The sequence below is a fragment of the Onychomys torridus genome, chromosome 8 (assembly GCF_903995425.1).
Source record: "Onychomys torridus chromosome 8, mOncTor1.1, whole genome shotgun sequence".
In the NCBI taxonomy this organism is placed as follows: Eukaryota; Metazoa; Chordata; class Mammalia; order Rodentia; family Cricetidae; genus Onychomys; species Onychomys torridus.
The window spans coordinates 94,629,556-94,649,052 of record NC_050450.1 but is presented as its reverse complement, the minus strand read 5'-3'; the positions used below and the strand labels follow the sequence as shown (position 1 = coordinate 94,649,052).

The 19,497-nt window shown below is 48.1% G+C and overlaps 1 protein-coding gene across 3 annotated transcripts in view; it reads left to right on the top strand.

Annotated features, from left to right (window-relative positions):
• The first annotated feature begins 9,924 nt into the window (after positions 1–9,924).
• Pecam1 (platelet and endothelial cell adhesion molecule 1) overlaps positions 9,925–19,497 on the top strand; it is a 52,533-nt gene continuing 42,960 nt past the window's right edge. The window contains exons 1-2 of one of the 3 annotated variants that reach the window (XM_036195926.1): positions 9,925–10,237; positions 10,322–10,348. In XM_036195926.1, the coding sequence (XP_036051819.1) occupies positions 10,174–10,237; positions 10,322–10,348 (91 nt within the window). In that variant the 5' untranslated portion in view covers positions 9,925–10,173. The remainder of the gene's footprint in view (positions 10,238–10,321; positions 10,349–19,497) is intronic. The other 2 variants (XM_036195923.1, XM_036195925.1) reach the window with 2 other exon arrangements.

The window sequence follows — 19,497 nt, the reverse complement described above, 5'->3', positions numbered from 1 at the left end:
CACATCTGTAATGCCAACACTCTGGAAGAAGAGACAGAAAGATCCATGTCTCAAGCCAGCTTGGGCTATATATCTAAACCCTGTCTCAACAATAAATAAATAAATTTATTATTATGTATGAAACAAAAGGTCTATAGAAGTCTTTGTTTTTGTTTTGTTTTGTTTTGTTTTTGAGACAGAGTTTCTCTGTGTAGCTTTGACTGTCCTGGAACTCACTCTGTAGACCTGTCTGGCCTTGAACTCACAGAGATCCCCCTGCCTCTGCCTCCTAAGTGCTGGGATTATAGGTGTGCGCCACCACTGCCCCATTAGTTAGTGTTGTGTAACAAGCTTTCTTGTTGGACTGACTATCTTCGGTTTGCCAGCCCCCAAATACTGACACAAAGACTTATTAACTATGAAAGCCTGGCTTAGGCTTGTCCCACTAGCTCTCAAACTTAAATTAACCCTTCTCTATTAATCTACATTTGGCCACGTGGCTCGGGTACCTCTGCTCTGTACCACATGTCTGATTTCTTCAGAATCTCTTGGTGTCTACCTGGCGTAATCCACACATCTAGATTCCTCCTCCTCTTCCTCTCTCTCCCAGAAACCCTGCCTGTCCTCTCCTGCCTAGCTACTGGCCATTCAGCTCTCTATTAAACCAATCACAGTGATACATCTTCATACAGGTAAACAAATATTCCTTAATAGTCTTGTTTTAAAGAATAATTCTTAAGAGTAAAATCACAATCTCAAACATGTATAAAATAAACATTTATGAAATATTTTCTTATCAACTAACGCAGTCAGAGAATCGTCATTTGCCTGCGCGTGCATGTGTGCGTGTGTGCGTGCGTGCGTGCGTGCGTGTGTGTGTGTGTGTGTGTGTGTGTAATCTTAGCACTGGCTGAGATAGAAGGATTGCCATAAATCTGAGGCTATCCTGAGCTATATAGAGAGTTTGGGGCCAGCCTGGGCTACAGAGTGAAACCCTGTCTCAAAAACCAAACCAAACCAAACAAACAACAAAATAATATATATGCATATATGATTAGCTAGATGATGGACTAGCAGATCAGTTCCTCTGTAGATACCTATCTGCCATGAAAGATGGTGAAATGAATTTGCTTAATGGATGTCAAGTCATTCCATGTGATTAGGACAGTAATGAACTGCACCATCCCTATGCCATACAAGTTGTGTTTTTCTGGATGTCAATCATCGGTGTCACTGCCAGAATTCTACAATCTAGGGAGATATAGAGTATTCAAAGACAGTGGAAGGCACAATCTATAGAATCAGACAGCCTATAAGAGTGCACTCCAGGGCTGGTGAGATGGTTTGTGAGGTAAGGGTGCTTTGCCACCAAGATCAACAATTTAGAATCAATTCCTAAGACCCCCAGAGTAGGGGAAAACCAACTCTCTCAAACTGACCTTTGACCTTTGCATGTATGTTGTAGCAAGTGCATGCTCCCCTGTACTAAATAAGTAGATGTAATGTTTTTCCGTGCAAAATTGCACTTGACATTGACTAGCTTTTATTAGAGGTAACCAAGAATGTTGTTGATTTATCACAAAATCTTCCCCAACTTTTCCTGGTAGTTGTTAATTTGATATAAAGTTAAGTCAAAAGGGTAGCATTTGAAATTACCTAGGTCTCTAAAGACCACCCCCCACTCCCCTCCTCCTCTCCCTCTCTTCTCATGTAGTCTGGGCTAGCCTTGAGTTTAGAAGGTAATGAAGTATGACCTTGAACTCCTGATCCTCTTACCTCTGACTCCTGAGTGCTGGAATTACTGGCTTGAGGCACTGAACCTGTTTTTTTTGGTGCTGGGGATCAAACCCAGGGCTTTAAGAATACTAGACAAGCCCTTTATCAGCTGAGTTACATCCCTGGCCCTCCTTGGTGACTTTTCTTATGCTAAGACCCATGCTGGCCTTGTAAAGATCCATCTTTCTGGACGAGCTAGGGCGTGAGGAAGACTTGGGTCCAAGAGCTTGGCGCCTTTCCATGCTTGTGAGATGGAGGAAGATTAGTCTTCAGCCTTTGTCAAGTAGATGTGTAACACAGGTTATTTATAGAGCCACTTAAAAAATGAAGCCATCTCCCCTGCCTGTTTGTAGCCACATGTCATGCCCGACACAAAAGATCAGGAAATTCCTTCAGCTCTGTGCACTCAGGCTCTGAGACCTCCGCCCTCCCTTCATGGAGCATCTGAGTGGGTACTCTGACACCATCAGCATGGCTACGGAACTAAAATGATCCAACAAAGTGCCCATGTATAGAGGACAAAGGGGCTTGGGCTGGGGGAAGGGTCCCTGTGCACAAGGTTTCCAACCTGTGCGATGGACTTCCTGAACCTGTAAGAATGTATTGCAAATATGTGGCCTGTGCTGGCCACTGTAGGAAGCCGCAGGAGCAGGGAGGGTAGATGGTTGACTTGATCTAAGTACTATGCCATAGTCACTCATGAGAAAACAGTAGCAGTGCAGGGGGGATGTGAGGAGTGGGTCACTTTTGCCAGGAAATCTTGTAAAAAGCCGTCACATCTGTGGTGTTGTTCTCCCCCACTTTTGTGCTGGAAATCAAACCCAGGACCCTGTACACACTGGGTGGATGTTCTACACCTGAGCTACAGATCCAGCAGTGAAAGTCTTCTAAAAATTGGCATGGAGGTACATGATTACAATCCCAGCACTTAGAAGGCTGAGGCAGGAGGCTTGCTCTGAGTTTAAAGCCAGAAGGGATTCCATGAGACCTTATTGTAAACAAAACAAAAACTGCCAAAGTCTTCATGTGAGCCATGAAAAAGCATGTCGAATGGGACAGAGACAACGGCTAGGCAGGCTGGGAGTGAGCCCCAAGGGTCTTCCTTCCTGATGTGTGACAGTTTCCTCTACTTGAAACATTCCATCCTGCAGGGAAGCTCTTTGAGCAGGAAGGTAAACAAACACAAAATAGCTTCAGGAAGTCCCTGAAACTGAGCAGATTCACTAGGCCCCTCCCTGTCAGAGTAAGCAATAAAGACTACTGAGAGTCCCTTTCAGACAAGCCAAGCTGTGAAGAGGACTCTGAGACCAGAGAAGCTGCTCAGAGGAAGCAGAAACCAGCCTGGCTGCCTAGAAGAGGTTTAGATCACTGGGTCACTTGGAAAGGACACTTCCCAGCCTGTTGGACTGCCTACAAGCTGTGTAGTATGCTTCAGGTTCCAAGCTTCTTTGAGCTGTCACCCCTGCTGAGATGGGCTTTGATCATGCAGCTGTCTTTGAGACATTTCTGCTCCTCTCAGTTACCCTTCACCCATATTCCTGTAAGTAACTCCAATAAAACCCATGGTTTACCAAGCTGGACTCTGGTCTGTTATGGGCTTCCTTTCTGGAGTGAGTAGAAGTGTCTCATCTCCCCAGGAAAAGTCTGGTCACACAACATGTCTCTGCCTCCCTAGCTTATTTACATATGTGCTGGAAATCAAACCAAGGCCCTTACTTTTGCATGACAAGCTGAGTACTGATGTCACAGGTTGGAACCCCTATATCCAGTTTATGCAAGGCTCTGCCAACTGAGCCACACCCCAGCCCTGATTTTGTTTTTTTGAGACAGGGTGTGGTTATGAATCCCAGTCTGCCCTAACATGTTTCTTGGTATTTTAATGAACCTTTTCTTTTTCTTTTTTTTTTTCTTTTCTTAAATTCTCAGAGTTGGTTTGCAGAAATGGGGCAAACTGTAGAGTGGGCAGCGTGAAGCCAGCCATTACTCTGTGCCCCCACCTCTTGGATTCTGCTTTATTCTTGATGATTTATCATTATTTATTATGAATTTTTATTTATCATTTTTATTTTATTTATTTATTTTAAATTTTAGTTTTATTATTTATTTACTATTATTTCTTATTCTATATTATTATGTCCTTATTACAGCCCAGCAATCCCAGGTTTCAGAAATGGCTGCCAACTTTTCCTGGACCATTAGCAAGGCACTAACACTGCTGGGGCAGTGTGATGTGTATAGAGATAGGGTCTCCTGTATGTCAGGCTGGCCTCAAAAGTGCCATGTAGCAGAGGATGGACTCGAACTCCAGATCTTCCTGCCCCTACCTCCCAAGAAAAAGTTGCAGACTTGGGGACTTAGAAATTCCTACATACAAGCAGCTACTGGGTTCTACCTACTGCAGCAGGGTCCTTCCTGCTGGGAGGGAGCAAACTGGTTAGCCCCCTCATGTGCCCCTCTCCCCGCTGAGGCCAAAGGGGTTCAAAGCTTGAAGGCCAGAAGTCTGAAGAGACTCTGGACTTAGGCTAATGGTTCCATATCCTTCCTTCCTTCCTTCCTTCCTTCCTTCCTTCCTTCCTTCCTTCCGTTCCTTCCTTTCTTCCTTCCTCTTTCTTTCCCACTCCCCTCTTTCCTTTCCCGACAGGAACCCAGGTCCTTGTATCTCCTTTGCAAGTGTCTTGTCAGTGAGCCTCCTTCCCAGACCCTAACACCCTAACAGTCCAGTTTCAGCCTCCTGTGCACAGTGGGCTTGGGGGAAGGTGTGGCTAGAGAACTTAATGGGTATTTGTCAGCTTGCTCAGCAGCCAACTGAAACGTCTGGATCAAAGCCTGGTGATAAGCTAGTGACTGCCTGTCCTTTCAACCAGTGTTACTGTTTGTACCCAAGGTTCTCCAGCTGACCTTTAGATAACCACAGCCATTTCTCCCAAGCTATTCCTGGCAGGGTAAACTGCTCCTTAACTTTTCGATAAACCAATTAGAGGCTTCCTCTTATTTTACCAAATTTCCTTTTTTCTGAGATAGAAAGGAGAGAGAAAGAAGGCAGGGGACAAAAAACACTCCCGAGTTTGACTGTTAATAGCATCACGGTTGCTATGGTAGCAAGAACGCCCCGCCCCCATCTACTGCATTCCAGTGTCCAGACTCAGGAGGGAGAACTTCAGTGGGTAAAGCGCTTGCTGTGTGTGCAAGCATCGGGATCTGAGTTCAGATCCTCAGCACTTATATAAAAACTGGTGTGGTGTCAGCTATCTGTGAGTTTGAGGCCAACCTGACCTGGTCTACAGATTGAGTTCCAGGACAGCCAGGGCTAAACAAAGAAACCCTGCCTTAAAAGAGAGAGAGAGAGAGAGAGAGAGAGAGAGAGAGAGAGAGAATCACCAGGCATAATGATACCTGCCTGTAATTCAGGTACAGTGGAGGTCCAGGCAGCGTTGGAGGTGCAGCCCGAGGACCAGGAAATGCTATATAGTGCTTAGTCAGGACTCTAGGAAACCCTGTCTGATGTAAACAACGGTGAAAACTAACCAGACAGGCAAGAGAGTAGTAGAGGAGCCTGTCCTGTAGGCAGAGAGCATTGTCGAGCGTGGAGGTGGAGGGAGATGGAAGGAGGGAGGAAGGGAGAATGGACGGCAGAGAAAGAATGGACCGCTCACATCTCTCACATGGGGCCTTCCATTTTGGGGCCTCCCAGCACTCACTCAGCCTGGAAAATATGACTCAGTGTGGAAAGATCTGCTGATGAACCAGCCTCCCACAAAGCTCTGGAAGGCAGGGCAGCCATCTGCCCCTTTCCTAGGTGTCCAGCCCAGAGCCACTCCATGTCCCATGGCTCCCTCCCTGGACCTCTGGCTCCAGTCCTGTTGTGGAGAAGCATCTGACCCCTCGAAGTTTCCAGCCTCACCCAGTGCTCTCTGGTTTGAGAAAGCAATGATATTGGGAAACAGATTACTTCAGCCCTGGAGAGGCCTGTTATTTCTGTGCAGGGTGCTCCAGAGATGGGCTTCACCCCCAAGAGGTCCTGAGGAGGCTGACATCAACACAGGATGTTCAGTGACTGTTGAGTCCCAAACGAATTGGCTTTTATAAGATAGGATTCTGAGAAGCTAGCTGGAATCACCTTCTGGCCCTTGATTGCCACACCTGTAACATGGATCACGACACTCCATGTGGGAGGCTGAGAATGGCCCCAAAGTATGAAGTCCTGATTCCCATCCTGTGTGATGTTACCCTATGTATGGGTTAGTCCCTTGGGCTGCTGTATGTAATACCATAGAGTTATTGAAAATAGAAATGCTGGATGTGGGGACTAGAGAGATAGCTAGGTGGTTAAGAATATTTACTGCTCTTGCCTGGCGGTGGTGGTGGCGCATGCCTTCAATCCCAGCACTCGGGAGGCAGAGCCAGGCAGATCTCTGTGAGTTTGAGGCCAGCCTGGGCTACCAAGTGAGTTCCAGGAAAGGCGCAAAGCTACACAGAGAAACCCTGTCTCAAAAAACAAAACAAAACAAAACAAACAAACAAAAAAAAAGAGAAAAAAAAAAGAACAACAAAAACAACAGAGAGAAGAGAAGACAGGAAAGGAGAGAAAAGAAGGGAGAAGAGGAAGGAAGGAGGGAGGCAGGGAGGGAAGAAGGAAGGGAAGGGGGAAGGAAGGAAGGAGGGAGGGAGTCCCTCCCCTCCATTCCCATCTCCTCCAGGGCCAAGACTCCCCTGGGGATTCATTTAAACCTGATGGATTCAGTACAGGCAGCTCCAGTCTCCTCCTATGCTGAGCAAAGTGTCCCCATATAAGCCCAAGGTTCCAAACAGCCAGCTCATGCACTAAGGACAGGTCCTGGTCCCACTGCCTGGGTGCCTCCCAAGCAGTTGAAGCTATTCAGTTGTCTCACTTATCCAGAGGGCCTGCTCCAGCTGGGGGCTCCACAGCCTTCTGTTCTTATAAAACACATCTCAGGTATTCTGAAGGTGTACATTGAGGCCTGAGGACCATGATGTATATATAGTACTCTCCCACAGCTCATATCAAGCAGGTCAGAGCAAGGAATGATTTTCTAGGTGGAAACCATCATTTTTTGGCTCTTGCCTTGAGACAGAGAAGACTAATCCTTGCTGAAATGTCTTCAGTGACCCTATTAGCCCCAAAGGGTGGTGCGTCACACACAGCATGGCAGGCTAGACTTGTTGCTGCGTACTGGATGCAAGCAGTGGTGTTAGGGAGCAAGGAGTTCCCCACATAGTGAGTTCAAGGCTGACCAAAGCGATATGAGATCCTGTTCCTAAAACAAAGAAGGGAGGGAAGGAGGGAGGGAGAAAGGAAGGATGGAGGGAGAAAGGAAGGAGGGAGGGAGAAAGGAAGGAGGGAGGGAGAAAGGAAGGAGGGAGGAAGAAAGGAAGGAGGGAAACTTTTCGTTGTCCCACCCAGGTCCTGGAGTCCTGTAGCCACTTTTAAATAATCATTCAGAGGCTTATATTAATTACAAACTGTTTGGCCTATGACAAAGGCTTATTACTAGCTAGCTCTTACATCTTAAATTAACCTATTTCTATTAATCTGTGTATTGACGTGTGGCTGGTGGCTTACTGTACTTTTACATCTTGCTTCTTAAGCATCTCCATGGCATCTCCCAGACTTCTCCCTTCTTCTCCTGTATCTCTGCTTGGATTTCCCGCTTGCCTCTATCCTGCCTTGCCATAGGCCAAAGTGGCTTTATTTATTAACCAATGGGAGCAACACATATTCACAGTACAGAAAGACATCCCACATCACAAGGAAGGAAGGAAAAGGCACCATCAAAGCAGAAATAATCCAATTCTATCAATACAGTCATTCCAGTCACTAGCCTAGACAAACATCAGACTAATGCTCCTTGGGATTTTTTTGTTTGTTTTTGTATTGTTTTGGGACAGAATCTCACAGTGTGGCCCTGGCCTGGAACTCCAGTCTAGCCTTGAACTCATAGAGTTCTGTCTGTGTGCCTCTGCCCCTGGAATCCTGGAATTAAGGGTGTGTGCCACCAGACCTGACTCTTGTGTTTTGTTTGTTTGTTTTGAGACAGGGTCTTCTGAAGTCCAGTCTGTCCTTAAACCGCACTCTGTGGCCAAGAATGACCTTTAACCTCTGATCCTCTGCTGCCATCTCCCAAGTGGGGTTACAGACATGCCCCTTGCACCTGAGTTATGCAGTGCTGAACATCGAACCCCAGTCTTGCTGAATGCTAGGCAAACACTCTACCAGCTGAGCTGCAGCTCTCTAGTCTCTAATGTTTTTTTACTTATTATTATCATTTTTTTTTCAAGACAGGGTCTCTCTGTGTAGTCCTGGCTGTCCTTGCTCTGGAACTTGCTCTGTAGACCAGAATGACCTCGAATTCAGAGATCCACCTGCCTCTGTCTCCTGAGTGATGGGATTAAAGGCGTGCGCTATCATCACCCAGCTGCTTTTAATTTTTTAAAATTTATGTGTATGTATGTGTCTATATGAGTGTCTGCTGTGTGTGTGTGTGTGTGTGTGTACTCAGAGGCCAGAAGAGAGCATTGGTTCCCTGTGGCTAGAGTGAATGTCAGGTGTGAGCTATCTGATGTGGTCCTCCAGAGGTGTGCAAATGCTCTTCACCACTGAGCCATCTCTCTAGCCCCCTGACTAGTGTGCTTCTTGAAGGCTTCCCCTGTGATCATTGACGTGTCAGTGTACTTGAGGAGAACAGGCTGTCACCACACGCTGTAGGGAGGGCCTGACATGGAGAAGATGAAGGAGGTAAAGGGCCACGCAGGAAGTCCTCTCAGTTGAGAGAGTGTGGGGAAATCTTTAGAGAAACTGACATCTGCAATGAGTTAGGAGAAATGAGTAATACTTAGTCAGCAAAAAGGAGAGGAAGGGATGCTTCAATGAGCAAATAGTGATGGGAAAAGCCTATGATGCATTCTGGGAACACTACATTTCAGCAACCAAAGCCTAGCATAGGGAAGGATAGAGTGGTGAGGTGGTTCCAAGCTAGAGGGGTCAGCAAGGGCTGCTGGGTAAGGGAGGCTTAGGGTCTGCCTTTCCCCTCAGTGTTACAACCATTCAAACATCAAAGTGGAAGAAACCCATTTATAGGCTAGAACATTCCCTAGGAGACAAGGCTGCACACATCTGTCATCACAGGGAGAACTGTGTTCAAAGGTAGCCTGGGGAATTTGGCCAGCCCTTGCGTCCGAATAAGGGAAGGGATGAAGAAGGGGAAGAGGGAAGGGGTAGAGCACAGCTTGGCATTCCTGACACCCTCGCAGCGCGCTGGGACTGGAGAGATAGCTCAGCAGTTAGGAGCTGAGCAATCCTGAGGACTGGAGTTCAGATCCCAGGAGTGAAGCAGCATCAGTTCTGGAGGACCTGACACCCTCTCTGGCCCAGGCACACACAGGTACACAGACACCCTCCCAAGACACACGTATTCATACTCTCATGAAGATCCATAAATAAAGGGGGTGCAGAATGGTTCACTGGGTAAAGGTGCCAGCTGCCAAGCCTGATGCCCTAAGTTTGATCCGAGTTTGATCCTGGGACCCTCATGGTGGAAGGAGAGAATTCCTACAGGTTGGCCTCTGACCCCACCCCCACCCCCCCCAAACACACAGCACACACATGCACTCTACCCCACTTCCACATACACAAATAAATAAATTAAAAAAAAAAAAAAGGTTGGGGGTTGGGGAAGACAGAACTCCCTATGGTCTAGTAGAGACTACATATACAAACATACACCTATGTGTGGCCAAAGGGGGCTCTGAACGGTGCTAGCTAGGTCAGTGATTGGAGCCCACTGCAGAGGCTGAAGAAAGTCCCTATTTCTACTGAATCATGAGCCTCATGCCTGGGTAATGATGCTCCTCACAACACCAGTCGTTGTCAGAAAAACTAGCTATGGAAGGTCAGGAGGCCCAGATTTATGCTGCGTGGACGCAGGCCCCTTGGGGGAGCCCACAGGAAAGGCAGACAGGCCTTACTGGGTATCCTGCAAAAGCACTTTGGTAGAAGCCAAGGGGAGAACCCCTCACCTTGTTGGAGGAAGGAGTGCGTAAACCCAGATGAGGCAAGAGACTCAAGAACTCTGAGGCAAATGTCACTTCTGGCTTTTTGTTGTTTTCTCCTCTTCTAGACAAAGCCACTGGATTCCGTGGTCCCTCCGGAAGGCCAGTCATTTCCTGAGGAGATATCAGGCCAGGCCAGACCTCATTGTTCTTCGCTTCCAGCTATGGCCACCATTACCTGACAAGCACCAGAGCTGGTCTCTCTCTGAGCGCCTGGAGAAGCTGTCAGAGTAGTTTCTGCTTTCCCCAGGCGGGTTTCTGGTCTGTGACGGGGAAGAGAATTCTGCCCCTGAGGCATGGCCGGAAGGCAGAACTAACTGTGCGCCTCAGTCTGCGAGTCTTCCACTCAGGATGCAGCTGAGGTGGACTTCAGTCAGCAAGATGCACCGGATTGTCCTGCTCACACTGCTGCTCTGTGAGTTTTGAACCTACTTTTCAGTTTCATGAGACTTGAAGTTAGTGAAATCAACAGATTTCTTTTTTCTCCTGTCTCTTCCAGATTCAAGCTTCCAGGCTCAGGAAAACTGTAAGTCCTGGTGTTTTTATCTACCTTCCTTCTCTGTGTCTTTTCTGCGATTCTTAACTCATGCTTGGGGTTGGTATTTGTAACGACTGAGAAAAATATTCCGAAGGAAAACTGAGGTGGACTCTGTCTTGGCATTTTTTTTTTTTTTTAAGAGTCTTTTAGAACAAAAACTTGTTATAAGATTCCAAGAATGTGTTTTAGAAACATGGTTGTAGATTTTTCCAGAATATAGTCTTAGATCTTGGTGGGTTGTGGTTTGTTGGCATTGGGGAGATGATTTCTTAAAAATCCAGTGATGGGGGTGGGGTGGTTGGGGATTTAGCTCAGTGGTAGAGCTCTTGCCTAGCAAGCACAGACCCTGGGTTCGATCCTCAGCTCTGGAAAAAAAAAAAAATCCAGTGATCCATCATTGCTTGCAGTCTTTCTATCATAAACTGTTTTTACATCACACTGCATCTCCCACTGTTCACTTTCAAACTCTTCTTTATTCGCTTGGGTTTGGTGCTTGTAATCCAGCACGTGGGAGATAGACACAGAAGGGTCAGTAGTCAAGGCCAGGTTCAGTTCATAGCAAGTTTGAAGGAAATCCGAGCTATATGAGATCCTGTCTGAAACAAACAAAATCAACTCCTCAAAACCAAAACCTAAAAAAGAAAAAAAATTTTTTCTTTCAGTTGTTTTGATTTACAAACGAGACAGAGTTGTGACTTGACGAGACTCATAAAGAAGAAGGAACCGATTGTAAATCGGCATTAGGACTCCCTTTCTGTTAGGAGATTAAAAGGAGAGACCAGATCTCCTTTTCTTCCTACCTGGGGAAACTCCATTGCTACCCCAGATCTTCTGTGCCTGCACACGGGGAAGGGTTCTGTCTTAAATCCCACCCATCATCCACTTGAGAGCTGATTTGGAACCTTGGGGATTTCAGAGAAGGGGCTTTGTTCTGCTTGGATTGAAGGAAGGGGCCCAGCTCAGCCCAGCCCAGGGGCTGTGGGCCAGGAAAGAGGCCACAGGTTACATTCCCAACAGTCACTTCGGTGTAGGAAGAGGGATCCTGGGTGGCAGGCTCACCCCTATAGCTCTTTGACTATGACGTCAGTCTTTAGTACATGACGGAGTTGAACCAGGGATGAAGCTGTGGCCCCAGGGTGGGGAGGGCTGTGGGCCATGAGTCTCTGATTAGTCTGCGCTTGCTTAGGCATCTAACTCCCTTGACAACTCATGGAGGCAGACTATGTATTATCTTCAAGCCATCCCCCCTTAAGGATGGGGTCACTGAGCCTCAGACCTGACTCAGCCTGAAAAGCCAGGGGTGGTCAGCACGATGTTCTGATCTCCACTATCTAAAACCCAGATGTCTGTCTGTCTGTCTGGGGCTTATCTTTTGCTTTGCTTTGCTCAGTCTGGTTTGAAACAGGAGTCTCATACTGCAGCCTAAGGTAGGTTTGAACTCACTGTGTAGCCCAGGCGCCTTTGAACTCCAGTCCTTGAACTCTTGCCTCTGTCTCCCTACTGCTGGGGTCACAGTGGTGTGACACCACCCCTGGTGTCGCTCATCTCCTTTTAAGAGCAGTTTTGCTTTGTTTCCTGGGCCCTCCCCTCTTGCTATAAAATGGAAAGGTCCACGACCCTGTGGCATGGAGTAGGGTAAGGTTGAGATCTCAGTAGAGGAGGTGACTCGCTTGCCCTGTCTAGTAAGTGACAAGGGCCTTCACTCCTAGCCCACCTTTATAATTTAAACTTCTGTCCCATCTACTCCCCACGCCAGCCATGGCCCCTACTTCTCTGTCTCTGTTCCCTACTTCTCTGACCCTGTCCCCTACTTCTCTGTCCCTGTCTCCTACTTCTCTGTCCCTGTCCCCTACTTCTCTGTCCCTGTCCCCTACTTCTCTGTCTCTGTCCCCTACTTCTCTGTCTCTGTCCCCTACTTCTCTGTCTCTGTCCCCTACTTCTCTCTCTGTCCCCTACTTCTCTGACCCTGTCCCCTACTTCTCTGACCCTGTCTCTTCTTCACACATAGGGTATCATGTACCTCAAACTCACTAGTGAGGATGACACTCAGTCTCTGCTCCTCTTGCTTTTGACCCCCAAGGCTGGGATTATAGGCCCACATCTCACACTAGGTTTATGCAGTGCCTGGGATCAAACCCAGGGCTGTAAGTGTGTTAGGCAAGCACTCTACCAACTGAACTACACCCCCGCCCTCCCCTGTCTCCTGTCTGGATTCTGCTCTGCCAACCCTAGAGGCTTCTTGCTTCTCCAGATCCCATAGCCTGTTTTCCCGGCACCCACTATTCTCCCACCTCTTTCTCTGCTTCAGACACCAGCTGTAAGAAAAACGAGGCAGAGAAGACGACGGGCTGAGCCTGCTTTATTGGAACAGGGAGGGGCCTCAGGCTTTCTGAAGGATGAAGGCTGAGCATGCTTAGAGGAGCTGGTGTGTGTGTGTGTGTGTGTGTGTGTGTGTGTGTTTGGACTGAAGCAGGTTGGGTTCTTTTTGATACCCAGACATATTGTTTCTGCAGGTGGAGTGAAAGGTCAGGCCAATGCTGAGCCATTCTTATGGCTAGGGGCTATTGCTCAGTACAGCCTGACTCAATTCCTCATGACCTGAGGCTATTATACGAAATATCCCAACTCTGGGAGGGAAGAAGCAGGGGGCAGGGTTTTAGTGGAGGGGGGGGGCAGGGCTCCTTCCAGCTGGAAGGGGGTGATGATCTCAGTGGTGGAAGGAGCATGCTGAAATCCCTTCCAGGTGGGATAGGGCTGGTGGTTTGGGGCCATGAAGAACTGAGTGAACCCCTGGGAGGTGAGAGCTTGTCATCTTCGTTGGAAGAACCTGGTCAAACAGCTGAAAAGGCTGGTACCAAAGACAAAGTTGGTGCAGTCCTGATGACTGGGTCTGCCAAGGGGTGACCCATGCCCCAAGCAGTCTGGGCATCCTTCCAGAGAATACTGTCTACCTTTTCTCCACCTTTGATGCTTTCTAAGAAGTGTTTAGCATTTTCCTGCACTAGGCCATGCTGGTGTGCACAAAAACAACCCTTTTCCCTCTAGGTAGGCCTAGGCGCCTTCCTCTTTGGCCCTCATGAATTAAGTCTAGCCCTCTGTAGCTTTGGGGGGCCACTGCAGCCAGGGGATTTGGTTTTGTGGGGTCATTAGGATTTGCTGTACCAAGATTAGGTCTTCCTTAACCTGATTGGTCAGTTGGCTGTGTTGTACCTGTTGGGGCCCTATTGCTTGTTGTAGGGTCACACTTTGGGGGGGCTTACATATGAACACTTGTTCCAGTATAAGGGAAGTTCAGAGGGTAAAATACTTAATAACCATGTAAAAATGTGAGTATGAGGAGAATAAGGAGGAAAGGTTTGACTGGGAGAGGAGCCAGAGTGGGGAGGAAATAAAAACCCATACATAGGAGAAGGCTTATGGCTGAACTTTTGTCTGGTACCTGTGGCTTTGGTTCCGTCTCAAGCCATTTGGGATTTGTTGGTGTGGAAGCAGCATTATTCTTGGAGGAGGGCACAAGTCCCACCCCCAGCCCTCATCAGATTTAGTTGTGGAGCACACTGGAGCAGCCGAAGCATGGAGCTGGTCCTGAAGGATGATAAGTGCATCTGGAGTTTCTCTTAGGTTATTGATAGCTGGGGAGACAGTGAGTCGAACTGACACAGCAGAGACTTCAGTCAGCTGCACCAGTTCTGAGTCCCAAAAAATATGATGTCCAGAGTGGCAAAGAGAGAGATGAACTGGATGGAGTTGGACCCCCTTCAGGGGTCACCTGAGCTGCTTTTAGGAGTTTAGTGTGCAGATTTCTCTTTGTTGACAAGAGGGACGATGTAGGAAGAGCAGCAGCAGCAGCAGCAGGAAGAGGGTCCATCCAAGGGGCCTCGTAAAACTCGAGACGGCAAAGATCTGGAACAAACGTTAGGAGGTAGTACTGTACAGCCTTGTGGGGAGCATTAAGAGTCAAAGTTTACACCAGCCAGTCCCTTTCTTGGGTTCCCAGAGAAGGTCCTTTATTCCTCCAAGGAAGGCTGTGGAAAGAGGACTCTCCTGCTGACCCCTCAGATGCCTGCTTTGTTTTGAGACCAGGCTAGGCAAGGTCAACACTGGGGTGAGCAAGCCAGGCTCCACCTCCCAGGCCACCCAAGCCGAGTATGAGAAATGCTTGTCTTCCTAGTTTATTCCATGTTGGCCACTCGGAAGGTCAGGTCCCCACCAAACTTGTCCCTTGTCCCTCCTCCTATCTCAGGCCCCTGGGCCATCTCTAGCTCTCACCCCACCACAGCCTGCCTCTGTTCATTTTAGAAGATGACTTCAGCTCCATCTTCATCTAGAAAACAGCGGGCCTGGAGGGAACTGCCTCCCCACCCATCCTGCTGGCTCCTCTCCTGGCTCAGAGCACAGGTCCATCCCAGGGGCTGGTCAGGGCCCCTGCTGGACAACCTGGGCCGGAGCCCCTCCCTCACCATAAAAACCTCTCTGCTGCATTTAATCTTGTCTTTTTTCCCACTTCCTCTTTAACATCTCCACTTTACTTTAGTTCCTTTCTCTTCATAGACAAACCCAATTGGTGGCTATTGTTTTTTCAGAAAAAAAAAAAAAGGACAAAAAAATCATCTACAAACTCCCCACCCACCCCTCCATTTCCCTTGCGTCCCCGACCCCCAGTTGCTTCCATCCTCAGTAGAACTTGGAAGCTGGTTTAGAATGGCCAGTCTCCGCTTCCTCCTGTCATGGCCTCCCTGCCTGGAATCTCCGCTCCCTAAGGAATCGCCAGGGACCTCCTGATGCCAAGTCTGCTCCATCCCAGAACTTTGGCAGTCCTTGACTGAAGATCACACCCAGCATCCGGCTTCTCTGACCTAGGATTTCCTACCCGGTGTTTTCTCTTTCTCAGTAAGCCCTCCTTCCTCACCCCCAGGGGAGACCAGACTCTGCCCTGGTTCTGGATCTAGATACCACCCCCACCCCCCACCGAAGCTCCCGGTCACAGTCTCTCCATAGCCAGTCTCCCTCCTCAGCATGCCAGGCCTTCAGATTTTCCCACAGTGCCAAGGTTTTGTTTCCTCTCTTAGATTTACCTGGCATTCACTGTAACCAGAAACCTGGCTTCCACTTCTCTATAGTCAACCAAATTAGGCATTAAAAAAATGTGGTAAAATATAAATAATCAAAAATGTATTCTTTAAATTTTTATTTATTGATTGATTTTTGAGGCAGAGTCTCACTATGTAGCTCTGGCTGGCCTCGGACTTGCTCTGTAGACCAGGCTGGCCTTGAACTCATAGAAATCTGCCTGCCTCTGCCTCCTGAGTGCTGGGATTAAAGGTGTATGCTACTTTGCCAGACTTTAAAATGTATTATTAGTGACGTTTAGAGCATGTACAGCACTGCAGAGTTCTAGAACATTCCGTCATTCTAGAAATGAATCCTCCTTGGTCCCCTGATAGTCTTGTACGTGTTTTGATTCTGCCCCACCTGCCTGCCTCAGCCACTTTCATCAGAACCACCCCAGGCTTCCTGCCAAAGAGTCTGAGGCCTCAGTGACCTTTCTAGACCCCTAATCCCTTCTGGCATTACCATCCTGACCCACCTGACCCTCTTCCCCACATTCTGCTTCCCTCCCAGAATGTGCACGTGTACATTCATGCCCGTGCCCTGGTACGTGCTGTTCTGGAGGACCCACCCAGGGCCTGCACTGGGGGTGTGTCCTGCACACTGCACGTGTCCTTGTGGGCCTTGTGCAAACCCTTTCTCTCTGCGTCGTTGCCCTGACTGAACCACAGCCAGCTACCCACCAGCCTGCAGTGGCTCAGACAGCAGGACTAATTTCTTATTTTCCCTGGAAGCCCAGCACCTGGCACAGGTGTTGGATAAATGTCACCTGGCTGGGAACTTGAAGTGAACTTGGAATTGCTTGAGTGTGTGCCGTGGGCGGATGGGTCGGGCATGTTCTCTGATACCACAGAAGTTCCTTAGGGACCCCATGCTTCCAGGAGCTTTGTGATTTTCCTGACAATAGTGGCTAGCGCCTCCTCCTCTCCTTCAACTCTGAGTCATTTCCAGTTTGAGAGCCAGGTGGCTGCATGGGGTGGGGGTGGGGCTCATCTTGCCAAGGGGCCTTGATTTTGAGGGGGGGGTCGTTTTAGTGTTTGGCATTGTATCTTTTTGTTGTTGCTGTTGTTTGAGACAAGGTTTCCCCGTGTAGCCCCAGCTGTCCTGGAACTCACTCTGTAGACTAGACTGGCCTTGAACTCAGAGATCCGTCAGCCTCTGCCTCCCAACTAGGATTAAAGTAGTGCACTGTCACCACTGCCACCACCGTGATCACTGCCACCACCTGGCTTGGTATTGCGACGGTTTTGTTATTCTGGGTCTCTTCATCGACCTTCTCTCTCAGATCTCTTTAGGCTGTTCTGAGTCCTGTTCTCCATAACAATCTTGAACAATTTGAGGCATAATGAGGAGCGTGGAAGGAGTGGAAGCCCCCCCACCCCAGAAAGATGCATTTGTGCCTAACAGGAGGTCTGTGAGGTGCTTCCAACATCACGAACACCTCCCAGAGCCAAGGTAGTCCAGGCCGGTGAATAGTTACCCTCCTGTGTGCGAGTTAGACCTCTGTGCGGCACCTCAGTGAGTTTCTGCTCCAGGGACTTGACTTCAGAGAGGAGTAGAATTTGTTTTATAGACGTGGAGAATTCTCAAGATTGGCTAGTTGCAGCTGGGCGGAGGTGGCGCACGCCTTTAATCCCAGCACTCAGGAGGCAGAGCCAGATGGATCTCTGTGAGTTCAAGGCCAGCCTGGTCTACAGAGCAAGATCCAGGACAGGCTCCAAAACTACACAGAGAAACCCTGTCTTGAAAAACCAAAACAAAGAAAGAGAGAGATTGGCTAGTTGCCTTACATTTGTTTGCTTGATTTTGTTTTTGCAAAACAATACCAAAGACCAATAAACAAGACCAGGGATATTCCTTAGCATTGTCTGACATTCATAGAGCCTGGTCTTGATCCCCAACACTGCCTAAACCACACATGGTGACACATGCCTCTAATCCCAGGACTTGAGGGTTAGAGACAGAAAGATCATAAAATTCAAAACTCAAGCTAGTCCTTGGCCACATAGTAGCTTCAAACCAGCTTGGTTTACAGAACTGTTCCAGGACAGCCAGAGCTACACAGAGAAACCCTGTGTCAAACAAACCATAAATAAAATAAAATTGCCCCATGGGCCAGGCCCACAGGCACAGTCCTGTTGTCACAGTTACGTGGGAAGCTGAATCTGGGAGGTTGCACGTTCTGGGGCTGCCAAGGAGGCTCCAGGGGGAGTGCCCACCCAAACTGGGCAACTTAGTGCTACACAGTCTTGAGGGTAACTCTGGCTCCGGGTCTCGTGTGACGACAGACAAACCTTTGGTCAAAGGTCAAAGTTATTTCATGAAGGCGTGACTGAGCCTGCGCCATCTGCTTCTGAGCTCACTCTCATGGTTGTGCACTGAAGGTTCCAGTTCTTCATCCGGTGAGACCTGCCTCCCTAAGCTGCTTTTGGGGGGTGGGACAGCTGGCTTGGCCCAGGGCCAAGGCCCTGGAGGAGCGAGCTTGTCTAGATGGAAGCTGAACATGTCTATAACTGACATCAGAAGGAACATCCCCGGCTCCGCTGGAGTCCCACAGATAGCCCTGGTATAATGTGGGAGGTGTGATAAGCAGGGGGCAAGGGGTCATTTCAAAGGCTGGCTAGAGCAGGTTGGTTGCCATGATACTGAACAGTTTGTTGTGTCCATGTTCTCGGTTAGGGTGAGGAGCTGGGCTAGGCTCGTTTGGGAAAATTTTCTTTATTTTTAATCTTTAATACATTTTATTTATTTATTTATTTATTTGTTTGTTTGTTTGTTTGTTTGTTTGTTTATTTGCTGTGAGTGTGCACGCACATGCCATGATGTACTTGTATAGGTCAGAGGACCACTTGCAGGAGTTAATTCTTTCCTCCCATGTGGGTCCTAGGGATCCCCAAAACTCCCCAGTCAATCAAGCATGGCAGTAATATCATTTGTTTGCTATCTCAACAGCCTCATTTTTATTTCATTATTATTTAAAAATAATTTTCTGTGTATGGGTATTTTGCCTCCAAGTAGGTCTGTGAAGCATGTGTGTGCAGCGTCCGTGCAGGCCAGAAGAGAGCACTGAATCTTCTGGAACTGTAGATCAGATTGGCCTTTGGCAGGCCTCTTGTCTGTGCCTCCTGAGTGCCAGGACTAGTGGTGTGTGTCCCTGCACCTGGTTCCTTGAATTTCCTGCAATATTTCTCTCCTCTTCACCCTGCAGTACTCCTGCTGGCTGGCTGGCAATATAAAGTTCTTCCCAGGGAGCCGGGTGAGTGGTACACAAGTGGATGTGTGTTGGAGAACTCGCCCATGGTGATAGACACCAGCCTCACTACAAAAGCCACACACTTGCCAAGCTTAGTGGTGCACACCTTAATCCCAGCACTGGAGACAGAGACAGGTAGACCTCTGTGAATTCAGGGCCAGCCTGGTCTACCTAGTGAGTCCCATGCCAGCCAGGGCTACACAATGAGTCCTTGTCTCAAAAGAGCCAGATTTGGAGCTTAAGTAGACTTTGCTTTGAACTTTTCTTTCTTTTTTTTTTTCTTTCTTTCTTTCTTTCTTTCTTTCTTTCTTTCTTTCTTTTTTTTTTTTTTTTTTTTGAGACAGGGTCTTTCCGGGTAGCCTTTGCTGTCCTGCACCACTGGCCCAGCTTTGAACTTGTTTTTTTTCTTTAGAGTTTAGGACAGTTTTATTAGTTTATTGAAAGAAAAACAATAGAGCACTGAGCTATAAAATTTTGCAGTGTGTGTGGAGGGGCAGCTAGCAAGTAGCAGCATGGCAGGGGGTTGGAGAGGTGGAGGGATGGGAGATGGGCTTCAGAGACTCAAGGGAGAAAGCTCAGGGCATGGAGGAAAGGAAATAGAAAAGAAGGGACATTTCCAAGGGCCAACGGTGGGACTCTGCTAACGGAAACAGCTGCCCCGTGGCAGGAGACTTCCAGGATGGAAAAGTTTCTTATCTCATTAAGGGTGTAATTAGCCCTCCCTTGCCCTAGCTAGGCTTTAGATGGAGCAGATTTCCCGGAGGGGAGGCATTCC